This window comes from Halichoerus grypus, chromosome 13, assembly GCF_964656455.1.
Source record: "Halichoerus grypus chromosome 13, mHalGry1.hap1.1, whole genome shotgun sequence".
Lineage (NCBI taxonomy): Eukaryota > Metazoa > Chordata > Mammalia > Carnivora > Phocidae > Halichoerus > Halichoerus grypus.
This window is the reverse complement of record NC_135724.1, coordinates 7,777,435-7,800,257: the sequence shown is the minus strand read 5'-3', so window position 1 is coordinate 7,800,257 and position 22,823 is coordinate 7,777,435. Positions and strand designations below refer to the sequence as shown.

At 36.0% G+C, this 22,823-nt stretch overlaps 1 protein-coding gene across 4 annotated transcripts in view; it reads right to left on the bottom strand.

Annotated features, from left to right (window-relative positions):
- The window catches only part of RTTN (rotatin), a 149,281-nt gene that overhangs the window by 25,372 nt on the left and 101,086 nt on the right, over positions 1-22,823 (bottom strand). For all 4 annotated transcript variants that reach the window (XM_036109120.2, XM_078060178.1, XM_078060179.1 and 1 more), the window contains 6 exons: positions 17,736-17,829; positions 13,505-13,700; positions 11,511-11,601; positions 8,880-9,033; positions 6,528-6,665; positions 3,576-3,793 (listed from right to left, as the gene is read on the bottom strand). In XM_036109120.2, coding sequence (XP_035965013.2) covers positions 3,576-3,793; positions 6,528-6,665; positions 8,880-9,033; positions 11,511-11,601; positions 13,505-13,700; positions 17,736-17,829 — 891 coding nt within the window. The remainder of the gene's footprint in view (positions 1-3,575; positions 3,794-6,527; positions 6,666-8,879; positions 9,034-11,510; positions 11,602-13,504; positions 13,701-17,735; positions 17,830-22,823) is intronic.

Here is a 22,823-nt window from a genome sequence, read left to right as displayed (position 1 = left end):
ATCTGTGCACAGAGCAGGGGCACATGGCTCAAAGCACGAGAAGCCTGGGAGGCTAACGTTCCATGTCAGATAGCTGAAGTGACAGACAACTAGCCACTGGATGATGCAGACACACAAAAGAGGAAAAATAAATCAAGAGGATACAGAGCAAGAAACAGCATGTCTTTTTGCCAACCATAGGAAGAAAGAAAATCAAGACTCAATGTAATTTATTTAAATTTTATGCTCTTTTTAGATCTAATTCCTTCTATACATTAAGTGATCTAGGTCTTCTAGGTCAAGACTCTGCTTTCTTTCCAAAAGGCACTGATATAAAGAACGGGGTTTTTAATTACAGTGAACATTCATTGACACAGCCGTATCTCAAATAGATAAGCCTTTTCTCTCCAACGGATTTACTCTTGAACTTCACCATTCACTAAACACTCGTGCAAAATCTATCTCCTAAAATGCAAAATAAGGGTTTGTTGTTTCCTTCCATTACTATCCTTAGATATCAGACCAAATATAAGGAGCAGAATTAATTCAACATCTCAATTATGAGCAAAATCTATTACTTATATGTCTTTGCAAATGAATCAATACTCAATATGAGTATCTCACTAGGGAAGGCAAAATCCCCATTAAGTCAAATGTGTTCATTATGTTATGGTCAACAGAAAATATGGTCTCTATGGACAAAAGATATATATCATAGGACATATATGTCAAAAGACAGACTAGTTTCTAATAGAATATTCAAATCCTCAAACCTCCTCAAAATGGAATTATGAAAAAATAAACTTGCACATAATTTAAGATATAAATACCAAATGCAAACTTTCAATACGTATCCCCTATGGGAGAGTACAGTAAAGCAACCATTTAAAAGATTCTCTGCCAAGACCCCTTAATTGAAGTTACAACATAACAATCTATCAGGAGGATGGAGTTTTAGAGCCAGCTTATACAAACTTAATACAATCCTCTCATTTTGCATTTGCATTTTAAGAACTGAATTACAAAAGGTTAAGTGATATGCTTAAGGTCACACATCTAATATTTCTGAGTAAGGTTTTATAGAGAATTGAAATAAACCTCTGAAGTCATCAATTTTAGTATACTCTTTCTTCTGACCAAAGACTGTACTTTCCTTTCCTTTGTATAAAACCTGGCACAACACACAGCCTACATGCATGTATAGCAAGAAACATGTAATTTATCATTATGTGTTGCTGGCTCATGTATTTGAATAACATTTTAATTCACATATTATCTTTATATAGGGCAGAACAAAGAAAACACAGCGTTTGTAGTTTTAAAAAGCTCATTAATAAATGTCCCATCTCATGTGAGGCATACTTTTTCTCATTAGTATGTCACAGGGACACTTCCTTTCTTTACTTTCTTTGTCTTAAACTTGCTTGTGCCCTTCTAACAAATGTCATGTATTTATATTCTACTGTTTACGTGAACAAGAAGAGTATGATTTATTAGGAAAAACAGCTTATATAAGTGGTTAAAGTATCCATATCCACACAGAATACTTTACATCTTTTATAATCTGGAGGAAATGGAGAGGAAAATTGGCTAGTCATTAGGAAAATCACTGAGATACCCTGTGGCTCTAGGATACCTCGTTTTCTTTGGCCAAGAAGGTAACAGCAAAAGATTATAAATGATAGCTTTAATAAGGAATATTATAAAATACTAAGGAAAAATAAGGAGCAAGGTAAATTTTAAAAATTCCTGTGGCACAGAATTTTTCCTATGTACATTTATTTTAATCTGGTGCATCAACCAACAGGGACTCATATTTATCACAAGCCTAATCACGATTCCTTGAAACAGCACGACCAACAAGGGAGAGAAAGCAGCTAGGAAATAAAACAGCTTTGGTTTGGCCTGGCTGGAGGTCTTTAAATTTCACCTGGTCCAGGAGGACTGGCTCCAGGACTCATGGTCATGGCTATGGTCAAGGCTTCCAGAGCTACTGGGCATTCCTGGCCTGGGCAGGGGAGAGGGGCAGGTGCACTCCCCTCACTGAGGGCAAGAAAAGGATGTGGGACTTCAGGAATCATTTACATTCCCTGAAGGGGAAAGTATGTCCTTAAGAGTGGTAAGATCGGTAAGATCGAAGGCCCCTTCGCTAGGGAAAAGAGCTCCACTAAAGCCAAAGTTAGGAGATTAATAATGCTTTTGAATTGGGGTAAGACCACTGTAAAGGTGTGAACTTGAGTTTCCTCTTATAATATTCTTTAAAGTGCAAAATCAGACTCAGTTAATCAAATAAAGCCTGTTGTTCTGATGGGGACTGAGACAACTGGGACACTATCCAGCTTTGGTTTTAAGCTACGAAGAGCTGAGTGGACTGAGGGAGGCTGTGGCCTCCCAAGAGTAAGTGACTTTGAGCAATGCTGTGAGGATCTTTTCCCCCTTGAGTTTCAGCTTCTGAAGGAGCTCCTGGAGACAGGAGAAAATGTCAGGGGACCCTTTATCAGTCTCCTTATCTTTGCTCTGAAAGTAACTGTAGTCTGTTGGGCAAAGGAGAGGGAGACAAAAAGCCCCCCGAGAGCTCTGAGCCCCACCTTCAGTGGGTAGGTTTGAGCTGGACCAGGAGCCGTCCTTGCCTCTATCAGCCTCGTCTGCTTTCCAACATGATGGGAACCGCTGCACACAAGGCACGAGTGGTCATGCCAGCAAGATCTGCACAGCCATAACTCCCACAGGCAGAAAAGGGGCAAAAATCCCCAAACTCAAAGCAGCAAAGAGACAGCAACAAATCGGCAGACTGGAACAACCTTCTGTCTTTATAAAATGTGGCTGGCTGACCAGGGGAATGGAAGCAAATCCGTCAAGGCACAAGTCTACTTCTTTTCCACCTTTCAGCAAGAAGATAAAAATCATAAAACCATGATTATTAAAAAGAGAGATTCTTAATATTGAAAACTCTAGCAATTTCCTATTTGTAAAAATGACTACACAACTTAGGAAACACTTCAAGGTTTTTTTGGTTAATCTATTTATAAAATCACACTTTAGTGATTTTAGAATGTTTTTCAATGAACAAAATTCTTGGTTCATATTTTAGGACTGCAAAAAGTAAGTTTATAAGTTTATAAGGCAGCATGGTTTAGAAAGGGGGCATTTTCTCATAAATGTACCAACTAACTCCGCCTACCTCTATAGACAAACCACCTTAAATATATGTAATTCACTTACATAAATCAAATGTATGTTCAGAGATGTAGTCATGTCTTTAAAATGGCAAGACATTATGAATTATACCTTCATTCCTGCAATATAACCATTTTGGTCATGACATGGCACATTACATTTTGGTAAACTGCTGGATTTAGATTTCTAATATTTCATTTTGAATTTTTATATCATAATCATTAAAAAAGCTAGTCAACATCAGAGGACCAGGACTGGAGAGGAGATGGTTAATTTAACTTTATATGCTTTTGTTTCATTTAAATGGTCATAATGAACATTAATTCAAATGATTGAAAAAAATTTTTATAAGGCCAAGACTGAAAGTTGATTTATTTAAATACTAAACAAAGTTTTTGAAAGGTCAAGAAATCACATACCTGAAGAATTACTTCATTAAGTCGTTCTAGAGATTTCTGATTTTCCTGAGTTTTATCAAGAAGTGAAGCCATTGATGGACGGTGGCATACATTTGCTTTATCCTGATCTTGGAGATGCCTTTTTGCTTCCTCAGTCAAGAGAACAGAAAGGAATTGCAGGCTGGCGGTAGATAACGCAGGGCATGTGGTAGACAAACCCACACATGTGCACAACATATCTGAGAGAGAGAATACTTTCTTTTTAAATGTTTGAAAATGTCTTCAAAATTAAAGAAGTGAATCAGATCAATTTGAGTAATTAAGTTTATAGCCTTTTTATTTCTAATGAAGTAAAGCTATCAATACTTGTAAGTAACACGAGAATAACTCTAGTGTTTAAAAGTAATTTAAACAGTCAATATTAAGACAACAGAATCAAGGAATCTATTTAATTCTCATTTTATTCTTTTTATACGGGTTCTTTTTGATATGAAAGAGTGTGTTTGCGTATGTGTGTGTACAAATGCACATACACACGGGGTGCCTGGGTGGCTCAGTCGTTAAGCATCTGCCTTCGGCTCAGGTCATGATCCCAGGGTCCTGGGATTGAGCCCTGCATCAGCCCCGCATCGGGTTCCCTGCTCCGCGGGAAGCCTGCTTCTCCCTCTCCCACTCCCCCTCCCCCTGCTTGTGTTCCCTCTCTCGCTGTGTCTCTGTCAAATAAATAAATAAAATCTTAAAAAAAAATGCACATACACACAATATTTGCTAAGACCCAAAATGAGAGAATTATATATAGATGAGTACTGATTCCCTCTGGGGTCTTTTGGGATCCACAAAGTCTCTGGAGTTTTTAACTTTTTAATTTTTATTTCAGTGCTTACGAAACAAAATTTCATATAACTGTACTCCGAGTTATCTAGATCACCACTGCATAATTGTGTTTCTGTTTTCAAACAAGTTGATGCTAAACAGTACTTACAAGAGTTAGTATGCAGTGTTGGCATGGTGCAGAAACAAATGTTTCATGGTAGTTCAGAATACAGAACAAAAGTGGTTATGCACAAATTTGCAAACATAACACAGATTAGAAAGAATAGGCAAGCCAACTCAAAAGACTCTACACTGAATCAGTCATTATTAATTTCCTGTTATGATCACTGATTTCATCAAAGAAACATTTGATGCATATTAATTTTATTAATTTGAGTACAACTGGTTTGTAATTTTGTTATGTTTTACTTTTATATCATTTGGAATTTATACTTCTGTAAGAGTTATAACCATAAGAATTTCTACCTAGATTTAAGCTAAAAGAAATTCTTATTTTCTTAAGTAACACAAGAAAAATAATTTAGTGAGAGTGGCGTTTCGTGAGAATTATGATCATTTAAATGATGTCTAAATATGACTCAGGTCTGAGAAAAGACTGTTCTAGATAACACAAGTTACAAAGTGATCATAAGATGTTTTAAATATGTACGAGCATATGGGATGGAAGCTAAAAACAAAAACAACTCCATGATAAGGAATAGCAACAATCATTTTTATTAGTTATGTTTTCATAAACATTACTATTATCAAAGCTAGCTGTTTATGTAGTAACTTATTTCTGATTAGCACCATATTATATAAACTGTGTGTGCATTTTGAATAAGGACACAGTAAACTCAGAAAGATTCTGAATTCTTATTTTATCACTAGGGAAAGTGTCAGGTAAGCAGGCTTAAAGCAGGGACCAGCAAACTTTTTCTGCAAAGGGTCAGAGAAGAAATGAGTATTGTACGCTTTACAGGTCGTAGGCCTTTGTCACAGCTATTCAACCCTACCACGTAGCAGGGAAGCAGCCGTAGGCAACACGTAAATGAGGACGGGTGGCCGGGTTCCAACACAATCTTATTTACCAAAACAAGCAGCGGGCCACATCTGACCACTAGGCTTAGGTGTCCCGCATTAGTACCTTGCTTTATGTTAGCAGTGACTCAGGTGGTAAACTAAATTTCCCCACAATGGATGTAAGAAAATCTCAATTACACAGTCAATCTCTTTCAGTTTTAATCTCTTTTAACAAAATAATGACTTCTAAATGGACACTCTTCCTCTTAGGTAAACTCAGAACTCCTATCTTCCAGATAACAAACAATTTTGCTTCTTACTGAACATGCATTTCTCCATAAAACTTATTTCAACACTACCACTCTGGTTACAAAATGTGCCATCCATCTAAATCTATAGAATGACCAAATGATAAACTAAAATGTGAAAAAAACAAGTTGACTGAATTAGTGGTAACTTGGAAGCTTAAAAGAACTCAATTTTGAATACATTTAAACTAGCCATTTTTAAAAAGTAACATAAATGTTATTTATATGCATTTATGTTTAAAAAAAGTCTTCTTGCTATGCTAAAATTTGCAAGAGACTTTATGAAAAATTAGTAGTTATTTAAAAAAATTTGTTTATGCTAGTTACTTATATGGAAAACATCTTATAAAAATAATTAACTATACTACACTCTTAACCATTTCTGTACTATAAGAAAATCCTTGTCTTGACACAAGACACTATTTTTATTATAAGTTTCCATGTTATCATATATACAGAATTTTAGGTGCAGGTTTATCCACTTACAGTGCATATATGTCAGGAAAGAGACTGGTTTCTACGTCAACAAAAGGAAAATCTTTCTCATTGTTTTATAATCATGTCACATCACATGTCTCTTCATAATACCACAGGATTTTCTTAACTTGTTTTTATAGTTTTTTGAACTGGGTTTCAATTTTTCAAAAATGCATTTTTGAGGCTCCTCAAGAGCACTCCAAATTTCTCAAAGTAAATACCTGGTTTCTCTTTCAAATGCCGTGCCGTAATTACTTAATTTTAAGAAAAAAATATATAAAAATTGTAAATAATTATTATCTTAATTTTCATTAGCAGAAAGATCCACAGCCTAGTGAGAGTATCTTCTTACCGATCACCGCCGTCCAGTGCTTGGCCAGACCTGCTGTCATAGACGGGAGAGAGGCAATAGCGGCTTTCCTCAGGAGTGTAGCCAGAAGGTTAAATAAATGTGTCCATGTGTGATAAAAAGCCGATATCAACTCTACATCTATGACATTAATGAAAACAATTCAATTTATTAACACAAAGAATAGGAAATACAAAGCTCACCAGATACTTCATTACACTTAAGAGGCACGCACCTGTTAGACGAAAACAAATGTAATTCAGCATGATCCAAAATTTATTTTAATTAACTTTTTCACTGCTTCTTAAAGTTCTCTCTCATCTACCCCCTACATAAAGACAGATACACACTCATGCATCCTCCTCGCATTAACACATATTCAGTAACAATTCAGAAGGTATGACAAGTCATAACCTAGGAAACACACATTGTGCATACTGTAAAAGCATGGCATTGTTTGTGCTACTTTTAATAAAGTAAAGTTTCCCCTGTTGTCTTTATCCTCTTTATGCAGGGGTGAAAGAAGAAAGCACAATGTGCCAAGGTCATGGCAGAGAAGAAAGGAGAATTTCATTGAACAACCGAGAGTACTGCCCTCAGTGAAAACATGACACTAAAGAGGATTCTGCACCTTTGCCTGTGGCTGAGAAAATAGCAATTAACCTTCTATGGTAAGGACGGCTTTTCCCTTCTCTCCACGTGGCAAAGGGGGGTTCGGGAGAAGCATTAATCCTAGGACTATCTTCTCTGACCATGCCACCCGTAGTATCTGGCAGCTTTTGCCAAACTCTGTTACCAAGCAAACTAAGGACTTCCATTTCAGGGTTCTTTTGGAAATGGCATATTCCAGGAGTTCGGAATATAGCAATCCTTGGTGTGTGTCTCAACCATTTTGTCATTCTCAGCTCTATAAGGAGTCTTTTCAGACATATGTTTCTTCCTCTAGTATAAATATATACTAGAAAGATAATCAATATTTTATAAAACCATTCACAACTACCTTTCCAGAAAAAATTTTTAAAACTCATTTCTTAAAAAATTGTTACTGAACTTTTACCTTTTGCTAGATATGAGAAAATGACTTCTAACTTAACCAGCTGCCAGACATACACTCAGATATCAGTGACATTTTTTACTTTATTTTCAGCAATTGACGTAATTAATGATGGGCCAATTAACTTACATAATAATAAAACATATACTATTTGTATTTAATTCTCAAAGCCCAAGTCACACACAAAAGCAAGAGGATCAATTAAAAAAACAATCCACAAGTCAGCCAATGACAGTCAAGACATGATATGACTTTGGGATCAAGTGTTGAATCAAAGTCCTCCAGTCACAACCATCTATACACTATAGTTTTTAGCAATGATATTTATTTCCTGTTTATCTTCTCTGAGCTCAATATCAGTGCTTCCCAAGTGATATCTAAGAAACCCAACAAGAGAAATTAAATACTAAGGAATAAGATTTTATTGGGTAGAAATGAGCTCTGAAGGGCCACAAACCATTGTAACAGCTAAGATTTTTTCCCCCACCCCTTTCCCCCAAGATTCAATTTTTGTTTCTTGAGGGGTGATATCACCCTCATAGTGAATGCATGGTCTATCCTGATTTGCTTAGTTAGGACATCACTACCACTTGTAAAATTTCCAAGTAAAGAATTACTATTCTTCTAGCACCAGAATATTTTAACACTAATGAGACACTGAGGACTAGATTTGCTGGCATCATAAAACATTTCACTCACCTAAAACCAAACAAATCTATAAAATTCAAAAACCTAAGTAATAATTAACATGCAAAGACCCATTTAGCAATAGCCAAATTATCGATTACTTCATTATAAAATCTTTTAATTATTGTATTTTAATTCTGTTAAAGATTCTATATTGTTTTAATTTTCTATTAAGTGCTCTAATGCAACTTTTCATCGGAGTGTATTTTTCAATAATTTAGGACTTTATCAAAATGTTTGATATTATATGCTACACTTACTGATACTTGTTATTGCAAATAAGTTATTAGTAGGTCATTTGGCTGTACCCATAGCTTATAAGAATAATTACTACCTGAAACTCACTGTACTTGCTAATATTACATACAGAACTTTCCCATCATTTAAACTGACAGCACAGGGGACATTCTTTCACTATACTACATATTTGTCTCAAATGGTTTCCTGGAACCACTTAAAAGATCCAAACTATAAAACACATTATAAAAGCCTTCCAAAATATTGGCAAAGCACAACATAAAATTTAACCTTGAAGTGAGTATCTGGTGCAGAGTAAGACTTTTTTTCCTCAATATCATTTGCTTCCATCCTAAACTTAAAGAAATAAAGCTTACCTAAGACATCTTTGGTGCATATGGTGAGGACCCCAATGATGTTTGTGATAAGAGGTTTCAGAAGCTCATCCTGAATCACAAGGTCGGGATCTACCAATAAACATGACTGCAGAAGCCTGGACAAAGATGACAGGTATTCTAGGAGAAAGGATACCTATTTGAAAAAAGAGATAAAGGAAAACAAAACATATTATATGAAAAGTCTAGCTCAGTGATATTTCAGCTTTCTATGCATTATAAGTTACTTTCTTTGTAATGTATGTTAATAAAAAACAAAATATTAATCATAATTTTTAAAGATCTAAAAGGAATGCACAGCAAAAAGTATTCTCATATTATAAACATGCCATTAATTACCACATTAACACTGTCAAGTATAATAATACCAAACAAAGCAGTATTTTCAAAGTCAAATTTCAAATTCCATTTAGAGAAAGAACACCTTTATAGTTTTTAAGTAGCTAAACTGTGGAATCAATATATTCTGGAAGTAGAAAGGGGCATTCCAATGCCACATATCATACAATTTTATAAAGAAAGATTACAAAATATTCTTCAACACATCTCCTATCAGGCAAAATGCAAGTTTGTAACATTTAATTTCCTTATTGCTACGAAGTCTTTTTTGTTGCCTTTGTACTCTACTGATTGCAGTTACAGCAAGTCTGACTCTGATGCATGAAGTGTTACCAGAAACAGATAAGCCATGGAAGGTGAGAGCCAACGAGAAGCATCCGAGAGAACCACGGAATCACTGAAGCCTCTCACGAGCCCACGTGCTCCGCCCAGCCACACTCGCCGCTTCCTCGGTGCCTCTACACTCTCAGCTCAGATCTCACCCTTGTGAGGCCTCCTCTGACCACCCTGACAAAACACAGCACGCTCTCCCTCTGCCACACACCCTTTCACCCACCCTCGTTTTGCCCATACCATTTGTCACCAGCTGATAAAACACTTCACATTTTATTTACTGCTTACTGTCTTCTGCACCGAGGACAGAATTCATGTGGGGAGGCATGTGTGTTTGCTTTGTTCACACATCTGTCACTGGCATCTAGAACATAATCTGGCAGAGAAGAGGTTCCAGAACTTTTCTGGAATGAATGAGTAATCTTGTGTGAGGACAAACAGCCACGAAGCACATCACCTACGGGTGATGAAGTGAGAAGAGTGTAAGTTCTGGAACCAACCTGTATGAGCTGGAATCCTGGCTCTGCCCCTTTCTATGTGAGCAACCCTGGACATTTCCAGCCATTTACTTTTAAAATGAGGCCACTAATGATACTTCATGTGACTATTGTGAGGATTACATAAATTAGTACAAACAAGCACTCCGGAAATGTGTGCTACTGTTGTTATTCATTCATCCCACAAGTACTAAATGAGCACCCTCCATGGGACAGGCACTGCGCTCAGCATCCAGAATACAACTGATATGTAAGAACAGGCAAAGCCCTGCCTTCATGGAGCTCACCGCAGCCTCCAACCTCATCTCCCCCTCACAGATCACTCTAGCTACTCTGGCCTCCTTGATATTGTTTGGACAGACCAAACATATCCCAATCTCAGGGGTCCTGCAGTGTCCCCCAGGACGAGCTTCCTCACATACTTGAGGTTACATGTCCCTGTCTGAAAGACCCTCCCTTACCACCCTAAGTGGAAAAGCCTTAACCTCCAGCTCTGATGTCATTCCTTGTCTCCTGTTTTAGTTTTTCTTCTCAGACGTCTATCATCAGCAGGTACATATGGATTTGCTCATGATCTGCCCTCCCAACTTGAGGGGAAGAGTATTTATTTGCACAGGCAAGATCCTGGTACATGGTAGGCCCTCAATAAAAATTTGCTGGATGGATAGACAGTGAAATGGAGGAGACAGCCTTATGCAAATAAACACACTCAAAAGTGAACACACTGCCCTGGGAGAAGTGTTTTGAAGATGATGCACACTGTGTTACCCAACCTTGTAAAAGGGTTGTCTGCCCTATTCAGAAACCTCAAAACAGCACCACAAAGCAAGGGATACTGGTCTGTTCCACCTTCAATTATCACACTAAATAAATCTTGTAGCCCTTCTTAAAACCTGATTTGAGGTAACATTTCTATTAGCAAAAACTATACAAGGAATTGTTAAGCATACTTTACATAAAGATGCTAGCTACAAGCAAGAACTTAAAAATAGTAAATATCTGTAAAGGAAAAAAAAATAAATTTATTTTTATTAGATTGGGTTTTGAAAATACAAAGAATTTAATCACTATGTAGTTTAACAACTTCAATTTAGATGAAAATGATAGAGAGTCTAAAATCATAGAATGAGAAGGTGGTCTATACAACGTCCTCTTTTTATAATATGGTGCTCAAAGATATCCAGATCTGTGGGTAAACATTTATAGCTGGTTAATAATGGAATCAGGACGAGAATCTAAATCTTTAAACCCTGCTGCTTTATTTCACCATGCAAAGATGTCTCGGATTAAAATGTTATGTAACCTATTTCAAGTAACCTCATCATACCATGTATATCCTGAAAGATTTCCATCCCTCTCCTATGGTTAGTATATTCTTGGCAGAATTTATGTTTCTGGCACTTAAAGCAAACAGACATGAGCGAGAGGGAGACGTGACACTTACCTGAGCCTGAGTGTGTTCAACTGGAGGTGACAAAGGCAGTGGAGCCTTCAGCTCCTGGACACAGCTCTCTAGGAGGGTCGCATCTGCAATACTGCGAAGAAGAGAAAAAATAAAAAAAGAAACCCCTCCAGATGAGTAGTATGCTGCTTATTAAAAATTAATAAATTAGTATTTGAAGTTTGAATATAACCTTGAATAGAATTTAAGAGAAAAGATCTTTACAGAGAACAAACTGATGGCTGCCAGAGGGAACGTGGGTGGGGGTGTTGGGGAAGGGGAGTGGGAGATAGAGGCCTCCAGTTATGGAATGAGTAAGTCATGGGAATAAAAGGCACAGCATAAGGAATACAGTCAATGATACTGTAATAGCGATGTAACAGGACAGATGGCAGCTCTGCTTGTGGTGAACAGAGCATAACACATCAATCTGTCGAATAATGAAGATGCACACCTGAAAGTAATGTGACACTGTGTGTCAACTACACTCAAATAGAAAGTAAAAACAAAAAAGAGAAAAGATTTTCATAAAGACAATAAATGTATACAAAAAGGTATCCTATAATATTTTAGAACACAGGAAAAGATCTTGTCCAATAAACATGGGAAGCAAAAAATATCTAATGAAAAGCAGAATAAAATATAATGAAGCTCTTTCAGAAGGAAAGCAAACAAAAAAAAACCTTGGTGGTTAGTTTCCTCTTTAAAATAGGAAAAATACTTGCTAGGAAATAAGTTCTGATTTAGAAAGTAAAAAACAAAATAATGCAAAACAAACAGGAAAATTGTTTTAAGTCAGGAATAAAGAACAGGTACAGAATATGACAAGCCTTTGCCATAAAAGATCCTTTAATAGCTCTGTGGCCTCAATTTCACAGCAGACTCTTAGCTGACTCTTGAGAAGCCAGAGGATTCCTAAAGCTCCATTTTGATCGTTCTCGAGGCAGGAAAACATCCACAGGGAAAAGGCAATTGACTAGTGGGTTCCTTTTCCAACTCTAGTAGGTCTCACAGTAGAAAGATGATAAGGAAATATGAACAACACACACACCACGGCTTATTATAAATGGTAAACGAGTAATGAAAAGTGAGATGAAACAAGGGATATTTCTTTCTTTTTAGAGTTTTCTTAATATCCTGAAAAGAAAAAGAAGGCACTGTGATTTGGCAAAGAAGAAGAAGAAATTTCATACGGCGAATGTTCACAGGCAGAGAAATGCAAACGACTAAGCGGTCAACAGGAGGAGGTACGCCGGCTATCTGGATGTGGGAAGAAAGAAAAGGAACAGGTACTATAAAGAAAGAGTGTCCCAGACATCATCACTTAATCCTCACACTAACCCCATTAAACAGATGTTATTAATGACACCCCAGAGATTAAAATAACTTCCCCAAGGCGACAATGCTAGGGAGCGAATAAACTATAATCAGACCTTAAGTCAGGGTGATTAAGGATCTACAGCCTTTTTTACTATACCATATAACCAATATGATCATCCAAAGGTCCTGCCATATAAGCTCATTAATATAGCTAAATGAAAGAACAAAATCATGATTTCCTAAATTTTATCAGAGTACTTTCTAATAAGAGTTTAATCTCCAATAATGAAAAAAACTCCAAATGAATTTAAACCATGATTTTCAACCCATGGCCACGGTTCTGATACAACCCTAGGGAGATGAATCCCTGACCTCTTTCACTTCCATTTAGAATGGCCAAGTGTGATGGAGGACAAATAAGGTTTAGAACCTCTGAATTATTAAAAAAAAAAAAAAAATCAGGAAGGTGGGAGTGCATAATAGTCAACATAACAAACCAATATGAATGCTGTAATAGATCCAAACTAAAACTGTCAAGACAATTCTGGCAAAAGCAGAAGCCTGCAATCTAATGAGCCAAAAAAAAGTAAAGATAAATTCCCAGGACACATGAAGTCTTACACCAAGTCATGAGCAGAGCTGGTGTCAATTCATCTCTGCCACCCCGCCCGTCTTACCTGCAGAGAAGCTCTACGAGCCGGGCTTGCCGGAAAGCACGGGCAGTGTCTCCGGGTGCGATCGCCAAGAGGCCGTCCAGCAGGCCGCACACGGCTGACAGGAGAGGTGGAGTGACCACACACTGCCTGGGCAGAGGGGCAGGAAGGGATGCGCCACGAGGAAGCTGTGCTGATGTAGTTTCATGCTGACCCATTACTGAAAATAAGCATAAAGATTATCACGATTTTGTTCACTTTGTGCTTATGTACAATAGTCACAAGTTCTGATATTCAGAGGAAAGTCCCTGAAAGTGCCAAAGGAGAGATGGTTGGGAATTTCCCTAGTGCCAGACTCATCTCCACTCTGAGGCCAAGGAAGCAGCCATCCAACTCCTCCACTCTGTGTGAGTGTGTGTGTGTGTGAGTGTGTCTGTGTGTGAGTGTGTGTGTGTGAGTGTATCTCTGTGTGTGTGTGTGTGTGTCTGCCTTTGGTGACAGTTTAAGAGCCAAGACAAGAAGGGCAGCGCATGTTTTCTGCCCTCGAGCATTCAGACACCGAGGAACAAATAGACAGTCTACAACTCTTTTTCTAAAGCTCTAGGGGCCAGAAGTGCTTTAGAATTCAAAATATTTTAGATTTTAGAAAAACAGCATGATACATGAACCCTACATTAACTCACACCTTCAGTGGGATCTTGGGAAACACCCCACGAGGAAGTAAGTATTTCTAGAGGGACACATGTACAGTCACAGTAAGCAGGATGCAGAAAGGAAGAAAGACCACCGCAAATCAATACTGCTCAGGTTCCGCAGCAACGGTACTCAGGTACAGGCAAGTTTTACACCAAGTGAGTTCTGAGAAAACTTTCAAGGTTTCAGAGATTCTGGATTTTAAGAACTGAAGATATGAGACTGTGGATCTTTCCCAGAAAACTCAACAAGGGATTGTTAATAAGAAAGCTATCTTTGTTAATCTGCCTCAAGACTTTCCCTCATGACCCTCACTTATTTCTTTTTTAAAAAAACATATTTTGAATAAATTCAGACTTACAGAAAGTACAAGAGTACAAAGAATTCCCATATACCTTGGCCCAGATCCCTATATATTAATGTTTTACCACATTTTATCTACCTATATACCTATCTTCTTATGAACTGCTTGTAAGTTGCAAATGCCCCTTCGGCCCTAAATTAATTTCTTAAACAAACTTTGTCTTTTATAATCACAGTACAATTAGCAAACAGAAAATTAATAGTGACACAGTGGTAGCCTCTAATCTATAGACCTTTTCCAAATTTTGCATATTGTCGCACTAACGTCCTCTGTAGCTCCAGAATTCTTGTTTGGATCCGATTCAGGATCACACCTTGCATTTAGCTGCCATGTCTCTTTGGGTTCTAAACTGGAAGATTTCCTCAGACTTGCTTTGTCTTTCAGGGCCTTGACATTTTGCAAAGAGCACAGGCCAGTTACTTTGTAGAACGTCTGATGTTTGGTGTTTCCTCATGAGTAGAGCTTCAGTGCATCCCAGCGGGAAAAGCATGATTCCTATTTGTACCACTATTGGTAGTGTTAACTTCAGCCATTTGATCAAGGGGGTATCTACCCGGTTTCTCCACTGTGAAGTTTAATTTTTCCTTTGTAATAAACTAATTCCTTCGGGGGAAGAATCAGTACTATATAACTTCAGGACTATGTAACATCAAGAAAGATCTGACATTTTAAACTAAATAAAGTTTGGAAAATTAAATTTAGGTAATTCCACAGAAACAGTTCAATTGATTTTAAGGGAAAAATTTAAATATTCAGAAGATATGTATTCCATGTTTTCAGCATTTTTAGGCCAAGTATACAGAAGATGATCAATAAAAGAGGAGGGCACAGAGGTTAAGAAATTCAAACTCATCTAATATATTTAAATAAACTTTTATATTTTATCTAGAGAAAATTATCCTATTTATGTTAGTAGTACTCAAATACACTAACATTTTTATTTTTTAATGATTCCTTTCACCTTTGTATATCAAATGTAAGCTTACAGATCACAAGAGATCCTGTTAGGTTTTTTTTTTAATAAAATAATTTTTCTTTTACAAAAGTTAGAAACTAAATTTAAAAATGTAAAGTTGGATGTCTAAAGTGGCCCTAATGTACATATTAGAGAAAAATTTTTTCACTCTGTCCTAAATCACTTTGGAGCATATTAATTCCCTGGTTAATTAAGAATTAGCAAAACAACAAATAAAAGGACTAACCAGCTTCACTGGCAAATCCTGCTAGATGTTCTAGCTGAGGGAACTAAAATCTCGTTATCACCAAAAAAAAAAAAAAAAAATCACATTTTATCTTAATACTATTTTAAAGGGATGAGATTCAAGAAGATACCTAACAACAAAATAACTGCTCTAGTATTATGGCTCACACACAATATATATTCAATGCTTTGCAGCACTGTTCAGTGGCAGATTCAACAAAAAGGATTAAGAAGCTTTTTTGTCAAATACACATGCTTAAGTGATTGGTAACCAGTAAAACTGTGCATGAATACACATTCTAAGCACAATCCCTGAAAATAAAATAAATCCAAATCGAGAATAATGCAACAAAAAACAAAACAAAACAAAAAAGCCCACATAACTGTATGTCCACACAAAAACCTGTACATGAATGTCCATAGCAGTATTATTCATAATAGCCAAAACGTGAAAAAATCCGAATGTCCATCAAATGATGAATGGGTAAATAAAATGTGGTCTATCCATACAGTGGAATATTTTTAGCAATAAAAAGAAATTAAGTACTGACACATAATACAACATGGATCAACCGTGAAAACATTATGGTAAGTGGAAAAAAAAAAAAAAACAGTCACAAAAAAACACATACTACATGATTGCTTTTTTATGAAATTTCCATAACAGGCAAATCTATAAAGAAGGAAAGTAGATTAACAATGGCCTAGGACTGGGAAGGATCAAAAGAGATGAGGAGTGATTGCTAATGGCGAGGTTTCTTTTTGGGGTGATGAAAATGAAAATGTTCTAAAATTAATTGTGGTGATGCTTGCACAGCTCTGTGAATAGACTCAAAACCAATGAATTCACTTATTAAATGGGTGACTGTATGGTATGTAAATTATTCTCAATGAAGTTATTAAAAAAGAGTAATGCAACATCCTTTTAGAGATAAATGTTCATGAAATTCATTACCAATTTCATTTCATCCTCTGTGTCCTCAACTATTTAAACAATGTGAGTTTGCTCCTTTTATTCTCTAGAGGATCAAATAAGTACTTTCTACAATTAAACACTTTTTTATATTGTTAACATATATTACTAAAAACAAAATGGGACATTGTTTAGGAAGTTAGGGAACAAACACTGTAATAAAAATTCAGAGTAAAGTCTTCATTAAGCAATTATTTCTGAAGTTTTAGAAAACCTTTTCCCAGCGGATGCTTATACTTCAGTGTTTAAAATTCTTCTTTTTTAGGTAGCATATTGCTTACAAGTGATGAATTTAATGCTACTGAATAAAGGCCTGTACATTCTCTAGGACAAACAAAAGCTAAGTTGTAATCTTCCAAACATATAAAGGTTGAAGCATAATAGCGTTGGAAGCAGTCCCTAATACAAAGAATAGAATTTATATATTGCCATTAATAAAAATAAATCCCAGGCTACTCATCAAGCATTTTTTTTATTTTATTATGTTCTGTTAATCACCATACATTACATCATTAGTTTTTGATGTAGTGTTCCATGACTCACTGGGTGTTATACACAAACAATGAATCATCAAGCATTTCTAATAAAATAAAGATGCAACACATTTTGTAGACTTTAAAATAGAAGTATTTCCCTTGAAAAATACCTATGACCAGATTCTCTCCACTTTCAAGTGGACTACTGTGGTAAATTGAAGTGTTTTCCCTAAAGAGGGAGAAAAATGAAGGTAACTAATATCTATTAATTCCCCAGTTCAAACACTAAATATCTACACTTAACTAATAAGAAACCCTATGGCAATCAGACAACTACATTCCATTTATTAGTTAAGGGTAGTTGTTCTGTTAATTTCTGATATATTTATTCTATCATGTTCCAGTCCACTTCATTTTGTTCTTATCTAGACATTGACTGTGTTTTGTGACTTATTTAATTTTGTTCTTATGGAGACATTTATTTCAAAATATCCTGACGGACTTGTCATTTTTCTTTTCGAAAGTAGAATGTCTTCCTAAAAGGGTACCTTGAGCCACAAACTGGTCATGTGAGGCTTCAGGGAGAGACACTGCTGAGGGCCCAAGTGGTAGAAATTCAGCACTCCCCGATGAAGGTGCCACCTATCAAGGAGCAAAGAAAATTATTTTATTCTTAACATTCATTCATTAATGTTATCACATGGAAACTGAAACAGAAGCAATATGTACATAAAATAACCTTAAACAAGAAGGTTAATAACAAAACTACACTAGTTCATATGACTGGAAAACATTCCATATCTTGAGAGTTGTAAGTTTTTTGAATGGCACTTTCCTACTTCTTATAAGACCTACTGGAATTTATGTAAATCAGTAACTCAAAGTAGCAAAGTTTTGATTTGAAGCCCATTTCGGATTTTAAGGTCTGGATATGGCTTATACCCATTTATTGCCCAAATGTTAAAAAGCTAAATCATGCTCCTTTAACTTTTGCATAATTCACCGTCCCTGAGATAGTCTGTCCTACTTGATTCATAGTAAGAGGGGTTCTTCTTATAAGTTTCAAATGGCACACACAAATTTTAATAGTGCCTAAGAAAAAAATCAACAGAAATATTAATAGATTTTTCTCTACCTTTCCCCATATCACAAAAGAACTGTTTCAGGCAGTATGTTAACACTGTGTTTCAGAATACAGTATTTTTTAAAACATTAAACATAACATAAATTCTGTAGAAGACAAACACAATTTCACCTATAGGTTTACAGATGAGCAGACTAGCAGCCTCCTAAAATGGAAAAAGTTCAAACTGATGTATCTGGCACCTTCTATGTGAAAAATACCTTATCTGGAGAGGTCAGATCACTCTTTTTCTTACCATCAATTTATTTTCTCTGAAATAGCCTGAACTTCCCAAACCTGGATAAGCTCCATGTCAGCACATGCATACAGTATGAGCTGTCACTAGAACTTATGAATCAACCCTACCTCAAACTCAGATACCATACAGCTCAGAGCTTGTATATTGATTGTGTATTTATCTTAATATATAAAGTAGGATACCTTATTAGACTTGATATGATAGAATAAAAGCAAAAACCAAGAGTATTTTTGTTTTCAGTTTCTGTTAGTAAAGAGAATATAAATCTGAAGAAAATGGTTGATGGAATTTATATAGTTTTTAAAATACCCCTTTCAACTTAAGACTTTAATCATCTCTCACTACTTCAAGTATGACATTACAATAACAAATAAATAACAGAAAGCTGTAGCCAACAAATGTAAGCCACGCACATAAAGTCATCTAAATAAGTAAACCTGGATAAATTTCAGTCTAAATAAACACTCATAAATAATCATATATTAAATACCTTACTTTATCTAATATTAGATCCAGATAATAGGAAAAAAACCTAAAATTTATTTATTTATTTATTTATTTAATATTTTATTTATTTATTTGACGAGAGAGAGACACAGCGAGAAAGGGAACACAAGCAGGGGGAGTGGGAGAGGGAGAAGCAGGCTTCCCGCTGAGCAGGGAGCCCGACACGGGGCTTGATCCCAGGACCCTGGGATCATGACCTGAGCCGAAGGCAGACGCTTAACAACTGGGCCACCCAGGCACCCCTAAAATTTATTTTTCTAAAAATGTATTTACCTACAACTGGCTCTTGGGCAAAAAGAGGGGACAGGCCATATCCAGTCCTCACTACTGACAAAAACAGAGGTAGCACTCAGTGCAGGAAAAAAAGGTTTCTAAGGGCCCATGGAATACCTGGCTCATTAGAAGAAAGCAAAATCACAAGGTGTGACCAAAGGTCAGACATTAATAAAAGTTGTGATTTTCCTCAGTATAATCCAAGGAAGTGATATACAGATTTAGAAAATATGATTTTAGAAAGCACCTTACCTAAGAGCTGTATTATAACTTACCCTGTATGGCTGAGAAAACACAAAGACTTCTTTATATAGTAATACATTGTGTCTTAAAACTTGATTATGGGTGATTTATATTTCTACTAACCTATCTATTTTTTAAATTTGCTATATTAGCACATTATTATTTTAACAAGACAAAAAAGTATTAAACTGAATAGCTCTGGTTCTATGCTCAAATCCTTGCTTGTTTGAAAATAATCTCCAATGGATATTTGATTATATGTAATAATATAGATATCAATATGTAAATATGTTACTTGTTATCTTGAAATCCAAGTAACAACTAATCCATTTTAAAATTCAAGTATTAGCTTCTGGAAGGTGGAAGAGGTTCACATGAGCCCATAATGCCACAGGTAGAAAAGGCCTGATCTAGTCCAGGTCCTCATTTAGAGATAAGGACTACAAGGTCACACTCTAATTAGGATTCGCAGTTGAGGACTACATTCATGACAGATCAATACACTCAAGTCAGAGGAAGTCCTCAGACAAACCTCCAGAATGCTGGCCAGCCAAGCGGAGCATGCTCAGTCACCTCTTCCCCCCACAGCGGAGAACACACCTTCTCATTTGGTCTCATAGTAGCCATAAAGCCCCAAGTGGGAAGCCAGGGCTGTCCTCATAACAGGCAGTCTGTCTAATTATTCTATCTGTCATTGCTCTATTTATTAAAATGACTTCAGTACAAAATCACAATCTAGACATTTTCCTCTTTCCTGTCTGCCACACGACACATCCTGAGATTTTCAATTTACATTCCCTTGATAAGACAAATAAAACTGAGTTTTCCTTGAATTGAAGTACATATACTTCTAGCCTTCTCACCTTACTAGTATTATAAGAGGCAATAAAAGCCTGTTAGTACAGATAAATTGGTGTTACTTAAAGCCACTGTCCTAAAACAATCAAATTTTGCTTGTAAAAACTAAAAAAATAATAACCTTTTCTTCAATGTGTTTATGAATAGATTTGATAGCTAAAGAAGCTTTCTAAATGATGCCTCATTGTAAAATAGGCAGTTACAATTTTAAAAGAGTCCCTTTGAAGTAGCAGAAAATAGCAAAGTCGTTTACCGTATCAAAGTAGAATTTGGGTTTAAAAAAAAGACAGACAATTTCTGTCATACAAACAAAATGCATCTATATTCAAAACTATTTTCTTTGTATTCTGCCCTACAGAAATGAAAGTGTTCACTGGATACTTCAAAGTTTTTTGAAAGCTAATTTAGGACTTGAGTATTTTATTTGGCAAGTAATTTTATAATATTTTCTATATCTTCTTTCATCAAAAGTAGACTGGCTCCCAAGTAAGTCATTTGGTTTTTAAAAAATTAAAAGAGAACAAAGGAAGAAAATGAGGATCTGTGAGATGAAAAAGACAGGGTACAAATCAACTCACATTTTTAAAACATGGCAAAAATACAAAGTATGGAAGTTTCTAAGGAACTCCAGGTTTCATGTGTTCAGTACTATAGATGATTCCTGTCTCTATGTCCAACAGCAGAAAAGCTCTGGCATGCTTCATAATTTGTAATCATTAATTCTCACCAAATTATAACAAGAACTTTAAATCACTTCGGCTATACAGATCCATGATTCAAATGGATTGTGTATAATACAAAAAAAAAAAGGAAGCTCAGAGAAATATCACTGAAGGAATGAGCATAAGATGATATAAGATTCTTGCCTAACTATAAGATCACTCACTCGCATGCAGAGACTTAACCCTAGGAGATAATCACGATCCCTATGCCCTACTGTATATAATTTAAGAGAACAAGTTTCCTAGAGCTTGTCGTCCTATTCCGCTCTCCATTAGCTTTGTGACCCCACGCCAAATACTTGAATTCTCGAAGACACCGCTTCTTCGCTCATGAAAGGGTACCACTCTCAAATGGTATAGATTTAACACCGTAACCCATCTGTGGACCTCCAGCAAACAGCAAACTAGAGGCTATTGTCACCTGAGCTCTAAAGGCCCAAAGTTGACTCAACACATATATCAAAACTAACTACATAAAATAACCACTTCAACCAAAATTAAGGAAATACATTTTAGTACAAATATAAAATAACACCCAACCCTATTTTACTTATTTCAGTTACAGTTACCTGCTTAATAAAGTTGCTAAAATCGATCTCAAAACGTTTTTGCCAATTCCTTTAAATGTTTGCACTCAACAGTAACGGCTATACCTCTATAGTAACTTAGTCTGGATAACTTCAAACACACCAAAGTGAATACAAAATACAGAAAAAAACACAAATATTATTTGCTCTAACAATTTTTAAAAGAATATTTATAAAATAGTACACACTATGTACACAGAATGGAATGAATACTCTATTTTCACTAGCCATTATATTCATTCTAATGTCACACAGAAAAAAAATGATAGTAGAATAAACTGATATGGAGGTATTATTAACCATCAATATCTAAGTCTTATTACAATATTAGGAGCGCCTGGGTGGCTCAGTCAATTGAGCGTCTTGACTCTTGATTTTTGACTCAGGTCATGATCTCATGGGTCAAGCCTGGCGTCAGGCTCCGCGCTCAGCGGGGAATCTGCTTCTCTCTCTTACTCCCTCTGCCTCTGCTCCTCCCCCTGGTTATGCACGCGCTCTCTCTCTCTCTAAAATAAATAAATATACTTTTCAAAAAGAATCAATATTAAATTTTTATTCAAAAAAAAAAAAAAAAACCAGACACACAACAAACTTATTTTCATTGTATTACAGCCCTGTGGCCTATATTACTAACACTTAGGAACTAGAATCTCACTTATATTTTCTAACTAAAATATACAGGTTCTTAGATCCTGGGTAATCCACAGGTGGTTGAAATTTATTTAAACAAAGTATATCATTCTCTTTCTCTCCCCATCATGCAAACTGCTGTCTCCCCACGTTTTCCTGGGGTCATCGCACTGGATGTATGTACCTACTCTATCACTAATTCCTACGTCAAAATGATTTTTCTTCTAAAACGCCACTCTGATTCATCCCTGCTTTAACTGTCCTTGGTCTACTTTTCGTTCTATAAAACAACTCATAACTACCATCACACAAATGCCAGTACATATTTTTCTATAATGCCAACTGTAATGTTTCGTGCATTTTATTCAGCTGAAATATCTTTATATCTGTATCTTTATAGCTATTATATCTTACCTCTTCAAACCCAAAAACAG